At 37.0% G+C, this 19544-nt stretch overlaps 1 protein-coding gene across 1 annotated transcript; it reads left to right on the forward strand.

Moving 5' to 3' along the window:
- The first annotated feature begins 4111 nt into the window (after positions 1-4111).
- Positions 4112-19347, forward strand: cyth3a (cytohesin 3a). Its single transcript, XM_053640160.1, has 13 exons — positions 4112-4589; positions 11342-11424; positions 11524-11588; positions 11734-11800; positions 11874-11992; positions 13307-13387; positions 13663-13775; positions 14345-14493; positions 14595-14706; positions 16029-16105; positions 16834-16905; positions 17009-17163; positions 17912-19347. Exons 1-13 carry the CDS (start codon positions 4565-4567, stop codon positions 17982-17984), a joined length of 1191 nt encoding a protein of 396 aa, XP_053496135.1. The 5' UTR covers positions 4112-4564; the 3' UTR covers positions 17985-19347.
- Positions 19348-19544: the final 197 nt, after the last annotated feature.

The following is a 19544-nucleotide window of genomic DNA, read 5'->3' on the forward strand; positions in this document are numbered from 1 at the left end:
TACTAGATAGGAGTATCTAATAACTTGGCAACCCAGGCTAACCTTGTTTTCACCTTGTGAAGTGGTTTCCAAGGACACCACACGTTTGAGTTTCCATTAATTTACATTCAATTTTGAATGTAAATTACAGAACAGTTCCCCAGAGCCCACTGATATGTATTTGCCATCCAGAAATGAGGAAAATAAGCATGCAAATACTGGTCAGATGTGTCTGAGGGGAAAACTGTACCCCTCATTGAGTTGTATTACTTGCCAACCCACCAACATGTAGACAGTAATTTGCATTAGTGTTGCTAGAATGATTAGACAGTGGTCTGTATGTGGATAAAAATGAATAATGTTCACCAGGTGAGAGATCATTGTAGATCTCATAACTGAATTGCTGACCTGTTATCCATAGTGCTGATTTTGCTTTATGTAAGCATTGTTGATTAACTTTAATATGTATAATGGAATTAGCAATAGTTCATTTGAGGGCTATGTGATTAGTATTAGAGGTAGTGGTAACTTTTTACTTTGTTGAACTTTTTTTTTTTTGGATTTTAGAAAAATAATCATTCCACATATTTCAAATACTCTCCACATAATAATGCACTATTGTTTAAACCCAGTTATAGCTTGTATCCTATTATGTAGTTGCTCCTACAAATTATGTAGTATGTATCTTTACCAGAGTGGACTCATCACTGGGTCCTAGAACTTTAAGAGATTCAAATTCAACAATTAGGTTGTACAGTAATGAGTAAATGCGCATATGTGTGGAATTCATTTCTTTTTGCTCCAGCACAATGCACAGTTCGGGCTCACTAAGGGTTAAAGACTACTTAACCCTGAGCATTTATGGCTGGTATGCTAAAAGAATTTCCTGAAATATTTTTTGTAAGTCCAAATAGACAGATGATACACAGCAAGCAGTGAGAAAGCATTTTATTTTGTTTGTCTTTCCTCTATGCCTGAGGAAAAAAAAAAAGGAAAAGTCACAGCAACAGGCTCTTCCTGAGCTGCAGCGGATATGTTCTTTGTTCCTCATGCAGGATGTCATTCCCACCCAGAAGTCTCTGTTTTCCCCAGCACATCACACACCAGCAGAGTCAACTGTTCCTGCTCTTTTTCTCTCCATGTATGATTTTCAATGGAACTTTTCTCCTGTACAAGGCACAATGCACTAACTGTTGTTTTTATTTATTTATTTATTTATTTAAACTTTCGACAAGGTTCATTTTGTGACAAAGTGACCATGTTCAAAAGTAGTTCTCTTTTGAAGAAAACATTCCTCCTCTATTTCCTCTAACTACACACCACTAACTAACCAACTAAAAACCAAGGAAGAAGGCAATAAGTTTAGTTATACTTCTATAACTTTCTTATGATCTTTTGGAATTAGTGAAGTATTCCCATATGATTATTTCATTGCAGAGTACCAAGAGCAAAATCACCTTATGACCATGACTGTAATCCCACATAGGTAACCTACTGTATAAAAGGTCACCGATATGTCACATTCATCCTCTTTTCTATTCTCATTTTGCTGTGGGGTTTAGAAAATAGATTCAGACATATAGCGCTCTAATCCATTGTTTCTTACTATTAAGCCTAATTTTGTTATTGTTAATTCAATTCAATTCAATTTCAATATAATATGTATAACGCTTTTAACAGTGGACATTGTCTCAAAGCAGAAACATTTACAGAAACATATAAACACAGGATACAGATTTTAAGTGTGTGAATTTATCCCAATTGAGCAAGCCGGTGGCGAGGGTGGCAAGGAAAAACTCCCTAAGATGTTAAGAGCAAGAAACCTTAAGAGGAACCAGACTCAGAAGGGAACCCATCCTCATCTGGGTAACAACAGATAGTGTGAAAGTAAAAGAAAGTTCATTATGGTTTTAACATGAAGTCTGTATGTTGAACTAGTCCACTGTTCACCAAAGGAGACCAGAGTGCAAAACTGCATGGGTTAATTGCAGTCCCAAGGCCATAGCAGCAACCGTAGTCCCAGCACTTAATTCTGCACCATTAAATGTGTATGTGTTGACACACACCTTGCATAATGGTAATTACAGGGCTCCTGTTCTTGACATGGTTGACTGTGTAATTAAAAAGACATATTACCTATTGCTTATGTAGATATAGAATGTATGTGATTATGTGTAATTAATGTGAAGTTATTTTAAAGTCCCCAGGCTTTTGTATTTTAGGGAGAATGGCAAGCTGTTTGTTCCACCAGGCTTCAATGGAGTTTGATGATAGATAATGCCCAAATTGTTTGGGAGAGTCTCCGGCATGAAGCACATACAGTTGCTGAGCCTCTAGGAAGAGAAAGTTTAGTTCATTTACCGTGTTGTAGCAGCACGAAAAGAAACAGGCAGAAGGCTCGGTTGCTCAGACCCTTGAAGGGAAAAAGTGCTGAGTGGAATAGTTGGCATCATGCATGATCCAAATTCAAGAGCCGTTAGCAACAATGCAACAGCATAATGAAGATCAGGGCTCGTATGAAATTAGTAGAGCTGCTTCACATACAGAGAAAGACCTTGATGCACTCTCAGTAGTGTCTGATTCTCTTAAATTGAGTACTTGCGTTCATTACATAATGCAGGAGTGGGACTCAGCAGCAGTTGTGAATAAACTGTAAGTTGGTATTAAAGCTGCCTTACCAAAACTGATCTTACAAAAAACACAGTTGATGAAATGTCTAACCTATGCTGTCATACACCGATGGACAAAAGTGACTGATCTGTTCCCCATTTCAATATTACTAAAGATTGCTATGCACATTCAAGAGCACACTGAAACTGTGACCCGATAAGAGGATACACATACTGGCTACCATAAGGCAGAATTCACCAGAAGTGCCACAGGACCTTGGTGTCATATCTGAAAGTGCACAATTGACAGTGGGCTGGGTTTTTTTCCCTTTTCAGCTGAAACATTGAAACTTGATCAAATCAATTAGGTGGCTACAGAGCACACATCTTCATGTCTACACGGTATCATTTAGAGTTTTACAAACCAAGAAGGTAAATTTAACCTAAGGCCTTAGAAGTCTAAAAAACCAGCAACTGTTTCCTTTGTTATGCATGCCAGATGTGAACAAATGCAATTGGGTTATGGTCATCGATCTTACCAGTTCAGGGTCCTTCCCTTTGGGTTAGCTTTAACAAGGAAATAAGCACATGGAAATACTCTACTAGTGCTAGGAAACCACACAGGGGTCCTTCATTTAGTCAGATTTTTTCAGCACTATCTTTCAGAAATGTCAAACATTAACTAACATCGCAGAATAATCTTAAGGTTTTTTAAAAATCTGTATTACATATGCAGAAGTGTTTCCTAGACTGCTGGGTGTTGAATGGGTGGAAAGGTGTGGTTTGTGGAGAGCCACTTCCCATTATTGTGGAGTAATTCTTAGAACACCCACCGAATTGTTGCACTTTTAGTGGTTGAGGTGGAAAAAAAAAATTATGACAGTTTTATAAATAGTTGGTTATTTTGTAATGTTGGTTATTAACCACTTATAAATGATTAAATAATTATAAACATATTTGATGTATCAGTGTTAAATGAAAAACATACAGATGCTATTTTAACCTACAGTACAGCGGAAGGATGTACTTTAAGTAAAGAATGTGCTAGGTGATTTCTGAATGCACCCCGCATGTGTGTGACTCATAAAGTATGGACTGTAATAAGTGAGATCACTTATCCGTATGTCCGTATAATACATAAATTCCTGTAAGATATTTGGTCATCGGTATGTTTATGGATTCTCAGTCTGGGAACCACCCACAAATCCTAATGAAATTATGAAAAACTTTCTATATCACAGTAGCATTTCATTTCAAATGTATTATTCAAAGGCAGTTTGTCTGCTCTTCAAAGGCAGTTGGAAATCCGTTAGGACACAGTCAATGATTAACACTAGAAAACTTCTGTATGTAGAGATCTTGTGTTCACAAGCCTCAGCAAAAATAAAAAAAAAACTATAGGAATATGAAAACAAAAATTTTGTTAGGCTGTACTAAACAACATAATAGGATATTAATATATTAGTATTTGTTTTCCATAATACAGTATATAACCATTACACTGTATATAATAATATAGAAGAAGAAATATAATGAAGAAAAGAATATAAAAGAGTGACATTCCACCAGAAAGGTCTAAGAAAAGCAGGTGACTGTTAAGTGAGGGATTTTTTGGGCACTGATGTGATTTAAATGGATCTTTTCTGAGCCATGCTAGCGGGGGCGGAGTTAATGAGATGACGTCACGCCGCCTCTCGTCTGTATCTGAGGCTGAATAAAGCAGCTCTGTCGCTCTTTCAGTTTTTCTCCGTGGAGGAGGGAAATGAGCGACTTGAGCACTGAAATTTGACCTTGCCTTACGAGAAATCTTCATTTGACAGTGAGTGGACGCGTTAAGAGGATACTGTTGCTCTGCAGTTGGCTCACCATAACTGTGAAAGAGGGGGAAAGTCAATAAACAGGCTGACTGACCTTGTGTTTGGGTTTGTTGTTTGTGATAAGCTGTTTATTTTAGATTTTTTTTTAAAATCCCCGTCATGAACATGGATGAGGACAGCAAAGGTAAGGCTCCTTTTTATTTTATACCCTTATACACAGTTCATTGCTGTGACAGATATTCTTATAGTGAAGAAACCGAGCAGGGTTTGTTTGGGTTTTTTCCCCCCCTGAAATAATTAGTGTAAAAATGGTCTTATTTCTGTAAATGCTACTTTAGTTGTAGCTCCTGTACTGTTTCCTTCATAAAAGGTTAGGGCTGGTTGAAGAAATTACATTGTTTATTATTATTATTATTATTATTATTATTATTATTATTATTATTAAGCACGTGACAGACACAAACTTATCATTATCCACAAAATAAAGCACCATAACCCAAATAGACCCTGTTTTCCTTGTCTGGGACCCATCTGTGTGGTCAGCGTGCTTTATGCTGAGGAAGCACTTTATAATAATCTGTTTTCCATGTCTCCATTTCATTAATTTTGCATGTTGTGTCAGCTATTGAATCAGATTATTCATCTCTAGTATTCAGTCAGTTACAGTGTAGGCCAGTGGTTCTGAAAGTGAGGTCCATGATTTAAAAACATAAAAATGAAAATCCAGACCTTAATATCTGAAAAACGAGGTGCGCTATAAATGTTGTCAACTTGGACGTAGGCTTCCTGTGGAAAGTTCAACAATAAAAAGCTTCATTAAGTAGCCAAAACTATTACTATACACAATGGAATAATGAGCCTATGTAGTTGAAATAGTTCATAAAATAAATCTGCCCTGAGGGGTCCATGGAATTTTGCTTTTACAGTTAAAGTTTGAGAATCCCTGGTGTAGGCACATTGATATTATTACAGTGTGTTGTATGTCTCTTTCCATTAAAACTCTATTAGTCATTTTGTCAGGTCATCAGGTTATGTGGCCCTAGATGTGTATATACTATATGGCCAAAACTACATGGACACCTGACTGTAACACCCGCATGTGTGTCTTCCACAAACTGTTTCCACAAAGTTCCAAGCACACAATTGTCTAGAATGTCTTCATATGTTGTAAGCATTATGATTTTCCTCACTGGAACTAAGGAACTTAGCCCAAACAATGGTTTGCCAAAGTTGGTATAGAGAAGAGCTTGAGTGTCCTGCCCAGAGCCCTGACCTCAACCCCACTGAACACCTTTACTAGGAATTGGAAATGACGGCATTGCACCAGGTCTTTTTGCCCAACATCAGTACCCATGTTAATGCCCCTGTGGCTATATGGACATGCTCCAAAATCTAGAGGAAGCCTTTCCAGAGGAGTGGATATTGTAGAGTGGATATAATGTTATAACAGCAAAGCAGGAACAACTCAATATCATTGCCCATGGTTTTGGAATGGGAGGTTCAATACTCAGGCGTCCACATATTTTTGACCATACCATGTGTGTATATATGTGTGTTATTTGATGAGACAATGTATAGCCCATCAGCACAGCTGAGCAAACAGAATGAAAAGGTGCAGATAAGTTGTGGGACGTTGCGAAAAATGGTGATCATGACGGATAAATAGCACAGATTTCAGTAAATCATTAGAGGTTTCAAAGAGGATGACATTAAATGACAAAACAAAACATATTTAATATAATATCTGGCTATACAGTTTACTCTGATTATCACCTTTTTTAAGTGGATTAAAAATCCTGTAGCTTGTTTCCAGTGATGTGTCACCCCTGGATATTGTATTGTTTCAGTAAAATAATCATTTATAGCATTTTGTTAACAATACAACTAATATAGTTTTCATATTACAGTATACAACACCACTAATAGAGATACATTGCAAGTTACTACAAGATAGATTACTTTAAGGCTGAAGTCTTCTGTTATTTTCCACATTTTCCCCTGACTGACCAGACCACTAAATGTGTGATTTTTTTTATCAGCATGTGTATGTGTATCAGCATCTGATGAATTGTGAAGTCAAACTGAATACAATTGCAAACAAAATGATTGACCCCCCATTGAATCTTGTGTGCAGCAGGTCATAACAGCAATGTGGTGCTCTACTAAGTATTAAAGATGCTTATCATGAAGGGGCTGAATAATTCTGAAACTGAAGAGATCATTATAAGTTGCATTTTCAGTTGAATTTGCGGAAACCATTTGAAGCATTCGTTGTATTGAACTATTTCAATTGCTTTTGTTTGATTTGTTCATTGCAAACAGCTGAAAGCTCGGAGTTTTGACAATAAACCTGATTTACAATGGGGGTTGAATAATTTTGATTCTCTTTGATTCTCTTTCATTATGACAATTTCATTGACTTCCTCAGCGATGCAAGAGCTAGGGTTTTATTTGGCTGTGGGAAAACCCAAATGGAAAACATTCCCTCCATTTTCTTTGGCTGAAGGTTGAAAGGTAGAAAAAGTTAAGCTCTGAATTAAGGCCGTTCTACATGGGAAATCCGCCGAAACTACCTCAGTTCTTTTCTTTTTTCTTTTTTAAAAAAAAAGTGTAAATAAAGTATGGCTTTAGCGATAGCTAGTGTTACCACTAGGTGTTTGCACCACTGCACGGTCTAGTGAAGTTTGGCAGTGATCTGTGCTTTTATTGCAAACTCAATGCCACTGTTGTCTGGCTCTCCTGAGGGTGCTGTCTGGCACTAGATGAGACCCAGGCAGGGGTCATCACCTCATTAATACTCATTATAGGGAGTGTCACTGCTGACCTAAACTCAGGTCAACACACTGACAATCTGCATTGTCTTTAGAGTGATACTTACAGTGATATTTTTTTCATCACATGTAAAAGTTTTGTTTTTTTTTTAGCCATTTTCGTTTGCATAAATATGCAGACCCTTCAGTATGATTCAGCCTGCTTAGTGACATTTGTATTTAAAAAGTCTGTATCTAAACCATAACAGGATCTTCCTTTAATAAGGAGTTGGATTTGGATGGCAAGACAACATTTGCATTTGCATACTATATATATAGATTGCACATATTATCAACTGAAGCTTGCAAATTAATGCCAGTGAGTGTTTTTCCTGCATTTGAAAAAAGAGGCAAAGGAGTGTGTGAAGAGCTTTTTGTTGTCTGGTCTGAGTGCCACATGTGGAACTGCTTTATGGGAACATTGGCTTTTAAGATGTTTTCCCAGCAGGAGATGGAGATGAGTAAGGAGATGGCATTTTTGTGTGGATGTAATGTCTTCATTCTTGACACACAGGGAGAATAGGAAAAACTGAGAGGTTCAGTCATAGCTCTTGGTTCTTACAAGGGGTGATTGTAAAAAAAGAAAATGAGGATCATTTTTTGTCTGGTACAAAAGGCTTTCTCTGTGTCTGCTTGAGAAAAGGTTTGGTCACAGAGGCTTTTCTTTTTAATGAAAGCACTGTTTTGGATCGATTGTATTATTATTTTTGCCTTAATATGTTTATAGTGCAGGTTTTATAAACGCTTATAATTACACGGAAATTAAGACAGTAGTCAATATGCTGGAGTAAGCAAAGACTTGACACACATTTCACTAATTTTCTAACATTAACTGCCTATATTTAACTAAGTTAGAATGTTTTCTTTGCTAATGCCAGGTTGAAATAATATTAACTACAGTAGCTAACGCTAATGGCTAAACAGCAGGTCAATTCTAGCTCATGGTAAATATTGGTTATTTATAGAATATTTTGCTTCTGAGTAATTCATTAGCAAACGACATAGCAATAGTTATGAATATGACCAGCAAACCTACAGACACTGAATTATGTTTTCAGACAAAATGGTCTAGTTGCATATAACAGTAAGTAATATTATAATAAATAAGTAATTATGTTAGTAAGTTAGTTTTATGTTATGTCATATGAGTAAGTTAAATGTTAATGTCACATGAAAACATGACATAACATTTATGTTAAAAAATTTATTTTACTTTGAATTTAGTAAATTTTTGACTGGATACTTCTACTTGCACTAATTGTGTAAGATTTTAACACATTTTCTATACTTTTGCTTAGGTTTAATTTCTCAGTATCGTTTCCATGCCTGCTGAGGACAGATTCTGCTCATATTTTTTATCCAGAATTTCCTGTTCAGATATTAGTATAGGCCAGTTATTAACTATTGTAAAATGTCATTTAAATATTTATTGAATTTTAACATTAATAACACATCCAAGACATGACGATATGTTAGAATTTCTGCTTAATGCAGAATTTCTGCAGAAATGTTCAGCAGAAATGTCCAGCAGAAATGTCCAGCAGAAATGTTCAGCAGAAATGTTCAGCAGAAATGTGTAGTTCAGCAGAAATGTTTAGTTCAGCAGAAATGTTTAGTTCAGCAGAAATGTCCAGCAGAAATGTTTAGTTCAGCAGAAATGTTCACCAGAAATGTTTAGTTCAGCAATGTTCAGCAGAAATGTACAGCAGAAATGTTCAATAAAAATGAAACTGGAAAAAAAGAGAATTTCTGCTTAAAACCAGAAAAAAAAATCCAGACAAAACAGAAAATTTCCACAGAAATGACACAATGTATGAAGCCTAAAATATGTATGTCCTGAGACGAAGAGCCACAAAATTTGACATATAAATGATGCGCTTTTATATGAAGTTATTACAGTGGAGTTTCTTTTGCCCTCCAAGTCGATGCTTTTCACATTTGTGTAGTTTTGTCCTCATGCAAAGGACCAAAAACATTGAGAATTTTACAACAGTATATGTGAAGAACAGATGTTACCGTGTGTGGTTGTTTCCTTAGTGTATTTGCCAATACTCTTGTATAGTAAATAAATGGATTTGGGACACTAAGAGAATAAAGAAGGACACATGAGAATCAGGAACTGCTAACCATGTTTTATACAGAGCTAAGCTCTTTTTCCTGTCCATCTGTTTTACTTGTTATTTGAATGCACAAGCATGTAATGCAGGTGCTGCTGAACAAACACAAATTTGCTACAAGCTAAACATTCGAATTTGCGCATTGATCTCAAAATTAATTGGAATGTGTATAGCCCAAATAATAGTACCGAGGATCCAGGAACCAATAAATCTGTTTTAGGAAAAGCAATCACAGTATCACACAGGGGCAGAACACTCAGGAGAATCTTCAAAGCCAAATACTCTCATCTAGGCTGCTTTCATCAATCCAGTTTGGCAATATATTGAATTACTCAGGTCTCATATCTTAGCCATGAAAGTGGCCCCCATGAGACCATCCAGTCCATTGCCAACATTAGTCATCTAAGAATTACCTCACTCAGTGTGTATCTCTTACCGGAACTGACAGACCATATTACTTTATATTCCCGTGATACTGCAGACACTGTCCACCTCAAACATGGAACTGTGTTTAAACAGAGTAGATGATTTTGGGGATTAAATAGTAAGGAATTGTATAGCAAAGTACTGTAGAGACTTCGAGTGAGAAAGTGGTTAGAGGCATTGCATTTCTGCAGTTTATACCTTCATTTACATCGTCATTGTTAACAACTTTTGTGATTTTTGTCGACGTTAACTGGGTAGCTTTTTCTTATGAAGGCCGCTGTTGTGTAATTGTTATGTAATTACACAATTACCCAATTATTGTTTTTTCTTCAGGGCTGGTTTAAAGCAGAATAGGCTATCAATAAATGCTAATTCTTTATCAGGTAGTTTATACTTTTCTCGACCCAACTTCATTGGCTATGGCGGTGTATGGCTGTGGCTATGGCGGTGTATGGCTGTGGTTTTGGAATCATGTAACAATATCAGTCTTAAATTTCATACTGAGCATATCAAAGATATGCCTCCAGAGTGGTTTTCATTTCCATATCTGACATGTGAGTGATGGTGGAATATCAGTGAAGAAGGTAAACCAATTTCCTCATCCAACAGAGATTTGTTCTACAGTCTGATATGTCAGTCCATAAGACAGGCATCATGTGTAGCAGGGCAGACGAAGAATTCTGATCACGATATCTTCTGTTTTATCCAGTAAAGCTTCATTTCCAGTAGAGAAACACAAGCACTGCTTTGGGACTAAATGGCATATTGTTATGCGATAAGCATGTTGGACAACTCAACAACATTATCTTGTGTAATGAACAAATGTCCTCTAATTAAGATTGGATAAATCCTCTGAAACAAACTAAAAGAGATTAGATCAAATGTAATTTCCATGGGTCAGATATAAACCTTTAGTGAATGTTAAACTTTGTTACATTAAATGCCCACTTTCCCTCTATTGTTAAGAGGTGGATGGAGAGAATAGCAGGAAATCCCACATTACCTCACTTATTAGTTCTTCTTCCAAATTTGTGTTTGTTATGTAATGAAAAATTGAGAAAATGTTCTTAAATCACCTGTATCAACCACACAAAGCACCATGACAGTCCAGACTGCCAGTACTGCATTATTTCTAATAATATCCAACAATGTTAAATACAATTGAGCATTTCCATGTGTAAAGCTGCATAATAGTAATAAAAGTAATACTTGTTAACTTTATATAACACTAAATATGAGCACATGAATATACGAAGGTGTGTGGGTGGGTGTGTAAAGTGTGGCACAAGCAAAATTGTTTCCGCCTCATTTGGCCATGACCCGCTGTGCTTCCTTAGTTACGGTAATTTACTGGCTCATAGTGTCCACACTATACTAGACAATGCTGCCACTTCCAACCTTCCCAACCACCCTGACGTTTCAGTTACTGTCATCTGACACTTTGTGGAAAACATGCTTACTATTGAGCTTAAAATGTGACAGGTAATTACTTCACTGCAAAGTGAACGTTATTGTTCGAGGAACTGTTTTGCCTTATCTTGGTTTTCTCTCATTTTAATGGCTTTTCTTCTTTCTTTCAATAGTACCTGAAGATCTCTCTCTAGCAGAAAGAGATGAACTGTCCAACATTCGACGAAGGAAAAAAGAATTACTTGATGACATTGAAGTATGCGTGATTTAAAAAACACAAGTTACATGACTTGATAAAGAAGTCTTTAAAGAAGCTCAGGTTCCATAAAGGCTCACTTTCTTCTTTGTCTTGCAGCGGTTAAAGTTTGAGATTGCTGAAGTGATGACAGAGATTGAACATTTAACATGCATGGGAGAGACGTACGTGCACCTAACCACCAGCTACCCACTTAACTGACTACTTGTGCTGCTAGGTTATTGTTTCTTTAAGACCTTTCATCCACAGAAATACTCAATTAATAGTTATTTAATGTTATTCTTTTTTTATATATATATATATATATAGAAAGACCAGTCAGCGGAATAAACAGATGGCTATTGGAAGAAAGAAATTCAATATGGATCCTAAAAAGGTATTGGATTAGGTGGTACCAATATGGCTTTTCATTAGATAAAGATGCTAAGACTTACATGTAACATTTTTAGGGTATCCGGTTTCTTTTGGATAATGACCTTTTGCAACACACACCTGAGGACATTGCACAGTTCCTATACAAAGGAGAGGGCTTGAATAAAACAGTCATCGGAGATTATTTAGGGGAAAGGTAAGTTGCCGCATTTTATCAACAAAACATTTTTATCTTTCTTTAAAAAAAACCCAACATGTTTACCTTTATACAATGTGTTATTCTTTGCTAGTTCTTGCTTTGCAACTTCCATATATTCGCATGTTTGTAAGGCATGTCCCTTACTGATACAGATTAAAAATATCCCCTGATAGTTTCAGCCCATAAACCCGATTCCCCTCATAACATATAGGGATGCATAATATGGTTCTTGTACCACACATCACACACATCACACCAAGACCAACAGAAAATTGCTTTTTAAATATTGGCACCTCTGTCTGGGGTGTCGTTGTTCCCCCGAGTACCCTGGGATAGGCTCCAGGCTCCCCCATGACCCTCTGTAGGATAAACGGTGTGGAAAATTGATGACTGGATGGATGTGACGCAGTTATCTCCCAGTGGACGTTGGTTAACCTTCACCTTTTATAAAGGTTGAGACCACAGGTATTACAGATTAAAATGACAAGCTTCTATTATGGTTGCCAGATCTTGCCTCACAAGTACGGCTATTCAAATCTATCTAATATAGAAACAAATAATATTTTGCTGATATTTGGTTTAGATTTAGCTGCAGTTTGGGGTGAATTGTAGTCAAACCATTGCACTGGATTTAACTGCGAAGTGGGCAACCTAATCTAAATAGCCATCTCCTCTGTAAGTGCATGTGTGCTCTGTACAGACCCTAATTAGAATGAAATCCCGATACGTCCATGGCAGCGTGGTGTGTAAATCTTAAATATTGATACTGTGTGTGACCTACCCATCCCCCTATCCCACTCCCACTTCCATACAAGTATTTTACTGTGGATCCAGTATAACTGACTGTGATGGTACAGGTGGTACAGGTGGTACATGTGTACAGGTGGGTAATAAATGTAAAATTATAAAAAATATGGTTTGTAAACAGTGATGAATGATTTACTTTTGGCAGTAAGTTGTATTTGCAAAGATTGCTTATCTGTTATCACTGAGGTTGAAGGTGCAATTTGGGTGCAAGGCAAGTCAGAGGGGTGTAATCAAGCTGCTGTAGATCAGTCAGTTAGGTTTTATTTATCACATACTTGCTTTATTGTGCCTCTGTGGGTTCTGTATTTTTAGTTCTTTTATGGGCAGGATTATTGACAACCCCTTTCTTTCTCAAACGTTGCTTTGCTTTTGTCCTGTATATGTGTATAAATTTCACCTATTTCATGTTTCACATATTTGATTCATTCAAACTGTGAATGTTTGAACATGAACTCGTAATGATTCTGCAGAATTATCATTGATTTATTTATTTTTTGTCCTCAGAGATGATTTTAACATCAGCGTTCTGCAGGCCTTTGTGGAACTTCATGAGTTTGCGGACCTCAACCTAGTGCAAGCTTTACGGTGAGCAGCCTATTTTCTCCAGGCGTACTCAAAACGTAAACCGTTTCATAATGCTTGTAATTGCATCTCATATTGACTTCATGAAGTAAACCCAATTTGTGTATACAAAAGAAATATGTGATTGAAAACGTTCTGTTAAAGTAGATTTTGACAGAACATATACTATAGAATATGACTTGTTATTTTAGTCACATTTCTCATATTTCCCAGACAAAAAAAAGATGGCAAATATTTCAGCTGTAATCAACTGATATCTTATTTCCTCTCTCTGTCAGGCAGTTTCTCTGGAGCTTCAGACTCCCGGGTGAGGCTCAGAAGATTGATCGGATGATGGAAGCTTTCGCATCGCGATATTGCCAGTGCAACCCAGGCGTCTTCCAGTCCTCAGGTTAGAATCCCAATGGTGATTAACCTGAAAATAATTCTCCTTGCTCGACTCAGATTTGTTCAAATAATACATATGATCATCATTAAGAATAGAGCCTTCTTACAGTCATCTCACATGGGACATGAATCATTCTACTGCATTGTACACAAGCACTAGTTACATTCCCTCTTCTATAAGAATGAATTAGAGGAATCTCTAAAGAGTGAGGATCCTTTGAGAAAAGAACCCTCTGGGATAAACAGTGCTGATGTTGGCTTAGAAACGGTGTGAAGCTCTACAAAATGCAATGCTTTGGCAAGAGAAAAAGGCCTCTTTGGCAGGAAGAAACATAATTTATTTAGAAATGTAGCCTGCTCTCCTCTATACCAATCCATCAGGTGTTTTTGTCCAAGCAGGTTTCTTTAAAATAGGTTCACGCTCAATTAAACGGAGTGGAGCTCTATATGCTGTCTAAATTCATCAAAGCTTTTGGGTTTGAATGATGTTCAAAAGGTCAAGGATAGTTCTGTTTTCTCTGTATCATCTGGGTTTGCTCTTTATTAAATGTCGAAAGTGTTTTTGCTCCGTAGACACGTGCTACGTCCTGTCATTCTCCATCATTATGCTCAATACCAGTCTGCACAACCCCAATGTCAGGGACAAGCCCACTGCTGAGAGATTCATCTCTATGAACCGTGGCATCAATGAAGGTGGTGACCTGCCAGAGGAGCTGCTCAAGGTGAGCCTCACAGAGTAACAACGATAAGAAATAAGAAATATGAACGTGGTCTTAATCCACATGTATGCAGCTGGTCTTCTTTATGTCTAATTTTCATGCAGAATTTATACGAAAGCATTAAAAACGAGCCCTTCAAAATCCCTGAAGATGATGGCAATGATCTGACGCACACGTTCTTCAATCCAGACAGGGAAGGATGGCTGCTGAAGCTAGGTAAGTCAGCCAGTGGTGTACAAATACTCAAATGTGCATCGCTACTCCCCCTCAAATCCAATCTCATACAAGCTGTTTTGTTGTTTAAATTTAGAACCATGTTTTTTTTTGTTTTGTTTTTTAGAGTTACAGAAATATAATGTGATATATGTATCAAGGCAGAATAAAAGTAGGCCCAAACAGGCATATTTTGTAACTGTGGTGGTGCGCACTGTCCAGAGAACAACACACTGCTGGGAGTAGGGAGGCACAGGCTTGCCTACAGCTGCTGGAGTCTCTCTGAGGACCTCCATTTGGTTGTCTCACTTTTCCCACTTCCTCTTTTTCTCTTCACTCATATTAAGTGCCACTTTCACTCCAGTGAAACGAAATCCTGAGCTACTGCCTCCATCTCAATGATAATTTCATGATAGATAGCCACTGTGCTACAGAAACGCAGCCTCTTTTACCTTTTGTAACATACAGTATTTTATGTTTAACGTACTTTATTTAGGATGCGCATCATATTCAGTGTAGTAGAATAGTCATCTGTGCAAATCTCTTCAGAATAACCCGCCTGTTACGAACAATTTATACCATGAAACAGCACATCTGTTTAGTGTGCCCTATAGAATATGTAGAATATGTGGTTGTGTTTTTGGTCTGCGTCAGTGATAAAGCACATGGTCTGAGAAAATCAGGTCCAGAGGACTGGTATTATTTCTTTCAGTCTGTTTTAGAAATGTATTACCCAACCTAAAATAACCTCAAAACCTGAAGTTCTGTATATAATAATAACATTATGGATACATGTAGTGAAATAGTGAGGAAGAAAACAACTAATTAAGTGGGATTACTTATTAATTTCTCAATCTGTTAACAATCTGAGATCTTGGAATTACAAGGTTCAAGTCTGTGATTTTAAGATATTCAGCCGTATGTTAAACCTCAGTGAGGGTAAATCAGATACAGTGTATTATTTTGTACTTTTAAGCAATATTTTGGTGTAAAACGTCTCACATATATTATTCAGTGCCAAATTAATAACACATTTAACATTATTATGTTATTATGTTATAACCAAATTAATAACATATTTAACATTATTTAACATAACTCATTTTTGGAAAAGAAAATAAACATTACCATTCAAAGTTCTCAATTGAAAAACGTGGATTATTACAGTATTAGTTAATAACCACTATTACTACTGTTTTACTAGTCATTTATCTCCCGTGTAAATTCTGCGGCAGTATAATAACCTTACATGTTTTTCATTTTGAAGTAAGTATTCTGAGGAGATGGTTATAACTGGTTATCACTGTTCCTTTCTCCTCTCACAGGAGGAAGAGTGAAGACATGGAAAAGGAGATGGTTCATTCTCACTGATAACTGCTTGTATTACTTTGAATATACAACAGTAAGTGAAGCTACCCAAGTGGTGGTGAATACAAACATGACAAAAGAGGGGGGAGAAACGGGAGAAAAGGAATATTAAAGAGGTCTCATTGGTGCAACAGTTCTTGGTTTTCAGACAGCTTTCAGATAGTTCTCATATTTCAACTGATTTATAAATCAATAAATGGCTTAGGACCACAGTATATCTCCCATATGGCATTACTTGTTTGTTTTTTTTTTGTTTGTTTTTTTTACGGTTGGGGGATGGGGAAGTATTTAATCTGGTACATTTATGATTTCAATGGTTTAGACCTGGCACCTTTTTTTTTTACACAAAATTTATATTTAATGATCAAATTTTCAAAATTGTGCTAAATGAATGTATTATTTGTAATTTATCTTGATTTAACTTATGATTTATTTATGCAGCACCTTAAATGACAAACGAACTTGCCTTGACTTGGTTCCCTTCACTGCTAATCTAGCACAGCTGTACCATATGAGAGTGCACAATAAAACAAGTTTAAAGCCCACTAACACAGGAGAGATGAGCTGGCAATCCTAAAGCAATCACCCCCCCGCTGTGTTCCCAGCGGTGACAGGAAATTTCCTTCCAATGTCATGAGACAGATTTAGCTTCCAACCAAACAATAGCAGCTTAGTGGGCAGTCAGTTTCTTCACTGTCTTCATCGGTCTCCTTCATAAACATGCTGCAGGATAAAGTCTTAAACTTGCTTATATATTTCCAGGACAAAGAGCCTCGAGGGATCATTCCACTGGAGAACCTCAGCATAAGAGAGGTGGACGAGCCAAGAAAACCAGTAAGCACTTCTATTGGCGATCGTGTTGTGAAGAAAAATGATTTCATTTGAAAACATTTTAAGACATTTTAAAACGTAACGCTTCGATTCCGTTGCCTTTCAGAACTGTTTCGAGCTCTACAACCCAAGACATAAAGGTCAGGTGATCAAGGCGTGCAAAACAGAGGCAGACGGAAGGGTTGTAGAGGGGAACCACGTGGTGTACAGAATATCAGCACCTACTCCTGAGGAGAAAGAGGAGTGGATCAAATCCATCAGGTATGGTTCATGACAACCTCTAACAAGTGGGCGTTTTTGGTATATCTCACACACACACACACACGCAGTCAGATGTTCTTATTTATAAATGTATACTTTCTCATCCTAGTAATGATAACGCTAGAGGAAGACCCCAGCTCAGTGCCAGAGGTACTGGTGTACACAATCACTGACCCACACTCTGGGGCTGATAAGAGTAATGGCGTAAGACAGACAAGAGCTCTGTGATAGTGGATTTTTCCGGCGGATAAAACAGCACTGATTATTGCAGAACGTTAAGCTAAAAGCTACACAGGTTTCCCCAGTTCTGTCCCTCTTTTCCCATGGGAACTAAAACACATCCTTTGTCACATAAAATATTTCTGGCAAGAGGTTTGAATAATAGCTGTCCTGTAGCAATAGTGGACAAAACAGAAAATACACATTAGTTTTATAGATGCAGTGGGTCTGAATCCCCTTGTGAATATTAAGGTCCCTTGCCTCAGTTATTACAGTGTGTGTGACTGTGTCCACTGTGCTCGCAGACTGTCTGTTTGTGTAGTAAACGCTGTATCAGCATGTCTTGTGGAACTGCTGGGAACTCCTTTCCCTCTTTAACCCTTCACTACCAATAGGAGAAAGTGTGTTTGTCTAGTGTCAGTAGTGAATAAAACATTACACGGTCCTAAAACACTGCATTTTATTTCCTAAGCCTGTATAGCCAGGGTTTTTTTTATATTCATTAGTCCCTCTGGTTTATGGTTTACAGGGCCAGCATCAGCAGGGACCCTTTCTACGAGATGCTGGCGAGCAGAAAGCGGCGTGTCGCCACTAAGAAGTGACAGCAGGATGACCTTTGCCAGGTGCTGATCTCTACCAGAGAGTCTATTGTCTGCTCATCTACAGGGGAGCGTATTAAATCACGCCGGAACCTGAAGGAGGTTAGCTGCAAGACACAGAGACCTCCACTCCGAGCATCACAGACTCTCAGCAATAAAACACTTCATGGTTGGTGCATACTTTTAATGTGGTAATCTGCAGCAAAGCTTCACTATTCATCATTTTCTGGTGAGAAAATTGACAAAATGGACATTTCCTTGTGGTACATTTTTTCAGGATAGCTGTGATTTTAACACAGTCCCTCTCCTACTGTATGTACACGAATATAAACTCTGGAGGCTCAGCACCAGAATGAAACACACTGACACTGCTGAGGAGAGTCAGTACCACACTGCCCTCTATTGATCAACTGCAGGAATTACCACACATTCATACTAATATTATTTTGTAGAATTGAACTCATTTACCTACTCTCTATTTACCTCAGAATTGGGATTTTGATAGCAGTGCAAAGTGGTCAAAATCATTTTTAGGGACCAAAATTTTCTGCAATTTGCCCTTGGGGGTGTCAGCTTTTACAGTAAATGAATTGTACCATTATTTAAAATGATTGTATTATCACAGATGTATCATGAGATCAAAATCAGCAGGACTGATTATGTAGAGTTTTGCAATACTACTATACTAAACTGTTTTGAAAAGTCATATAGAAAAATGAAGGGTGTTTCTGTTATGTCTCTGATGCTTTAAATGTTTTAAGTGAAACTAAGACTTTGGTCACATGATTTTATTATAATAAACTATTTATTTTACCCCAATTGTCCCAGGACTAGTTAACTCTGACTTCCCCCTAAATCACAGAATAAAAATAGGCCATTGATTTGAGTTACGAGTATTTTCATTAATATTAAACAGCAAACAATGCTTGCAAAAATTTTTTTTTTATAAAATGTGAATGTCGACAGTGACCTCAAATTCAGCAAGTGATAAATAAAATGGAAATTCTAAGAATAATTTTTTTTTTTTTTTAAATGGTATTGTATTAACTGTTGCACAGCAAAGACAGACAAAGCTTTTTTTTTTTTTTTTTTAGTTTTTTTATCCAAAAGGCGAGAATAGACCTCACCCTGTACAAAGCCAAACACTCAACCCATCATCACATACATATCCATTCATCCCAACGCAAATCTGTAAACATACTGAGAAAATATTACAATTGTAGACGTTAAGGCCTATTCCCTCTCAATTAATATAGAATGTACAACATAGAATTTTTGGACATGCTACAGTAAAATGTAGGATTTGAATATAACCATTTTCACTTATTATTTTCCAAAAAAAAAGAAAAAAAAAGAAAAAAAAAAAAAAGTGTATTGTGGGGGGGGGGGGGGTTTAGAGCATGGCCTACATTATGCTGAGTGGTATTTATAAAAGAAGTGTTTATACTGAACTCCTGATACAGGATTGCAAACAAATAACTGATAGTACAGTTGAACTTAAATTCACAGTATTTGTAACACGAAAAATAAAGATTAAAAACCTATGCACAAAATAATCCACAG

This window comes from Ictalurus furcatus, chromosome 13 (genome assembly GCF_023375685.1).
Source record: "Ictalurus furcatus strain D&B chromosome 13, Billie_1.0, whole genome shotgun sequence".
In the NCBI taxonomy this organism is placed as follows: Eukaryota; Metazoa; Chordata; class Actinopteri; order Siluriformes; family Ictaluridae; genus Ictalurus; species Ictalurus furcatus.

Excerpts from the sequence above, each read along its gene's own strand:
- cyth3a (XM_053640160.1), top strand. The coding sequence starts at position 4,565 with ATGAACATGGATGAGGACAGCAAAG. Across the intron at positions 4,590-11,341 it reads CATGGATGAGGACAGCAAAG|TACCTGAAGATCTCTCTCTA; the intron begins GTAAGGCTCCTT and ends TTCTTTCAATAG. Across the intron at positions 13,776-14,344 it reads AGGCGTCTTCCAGTCCTCAG|ACACGTGCTACGTCCTGTCA; the intron begins GTTAGAATCCCA and ends TTTGCTCCGTAG.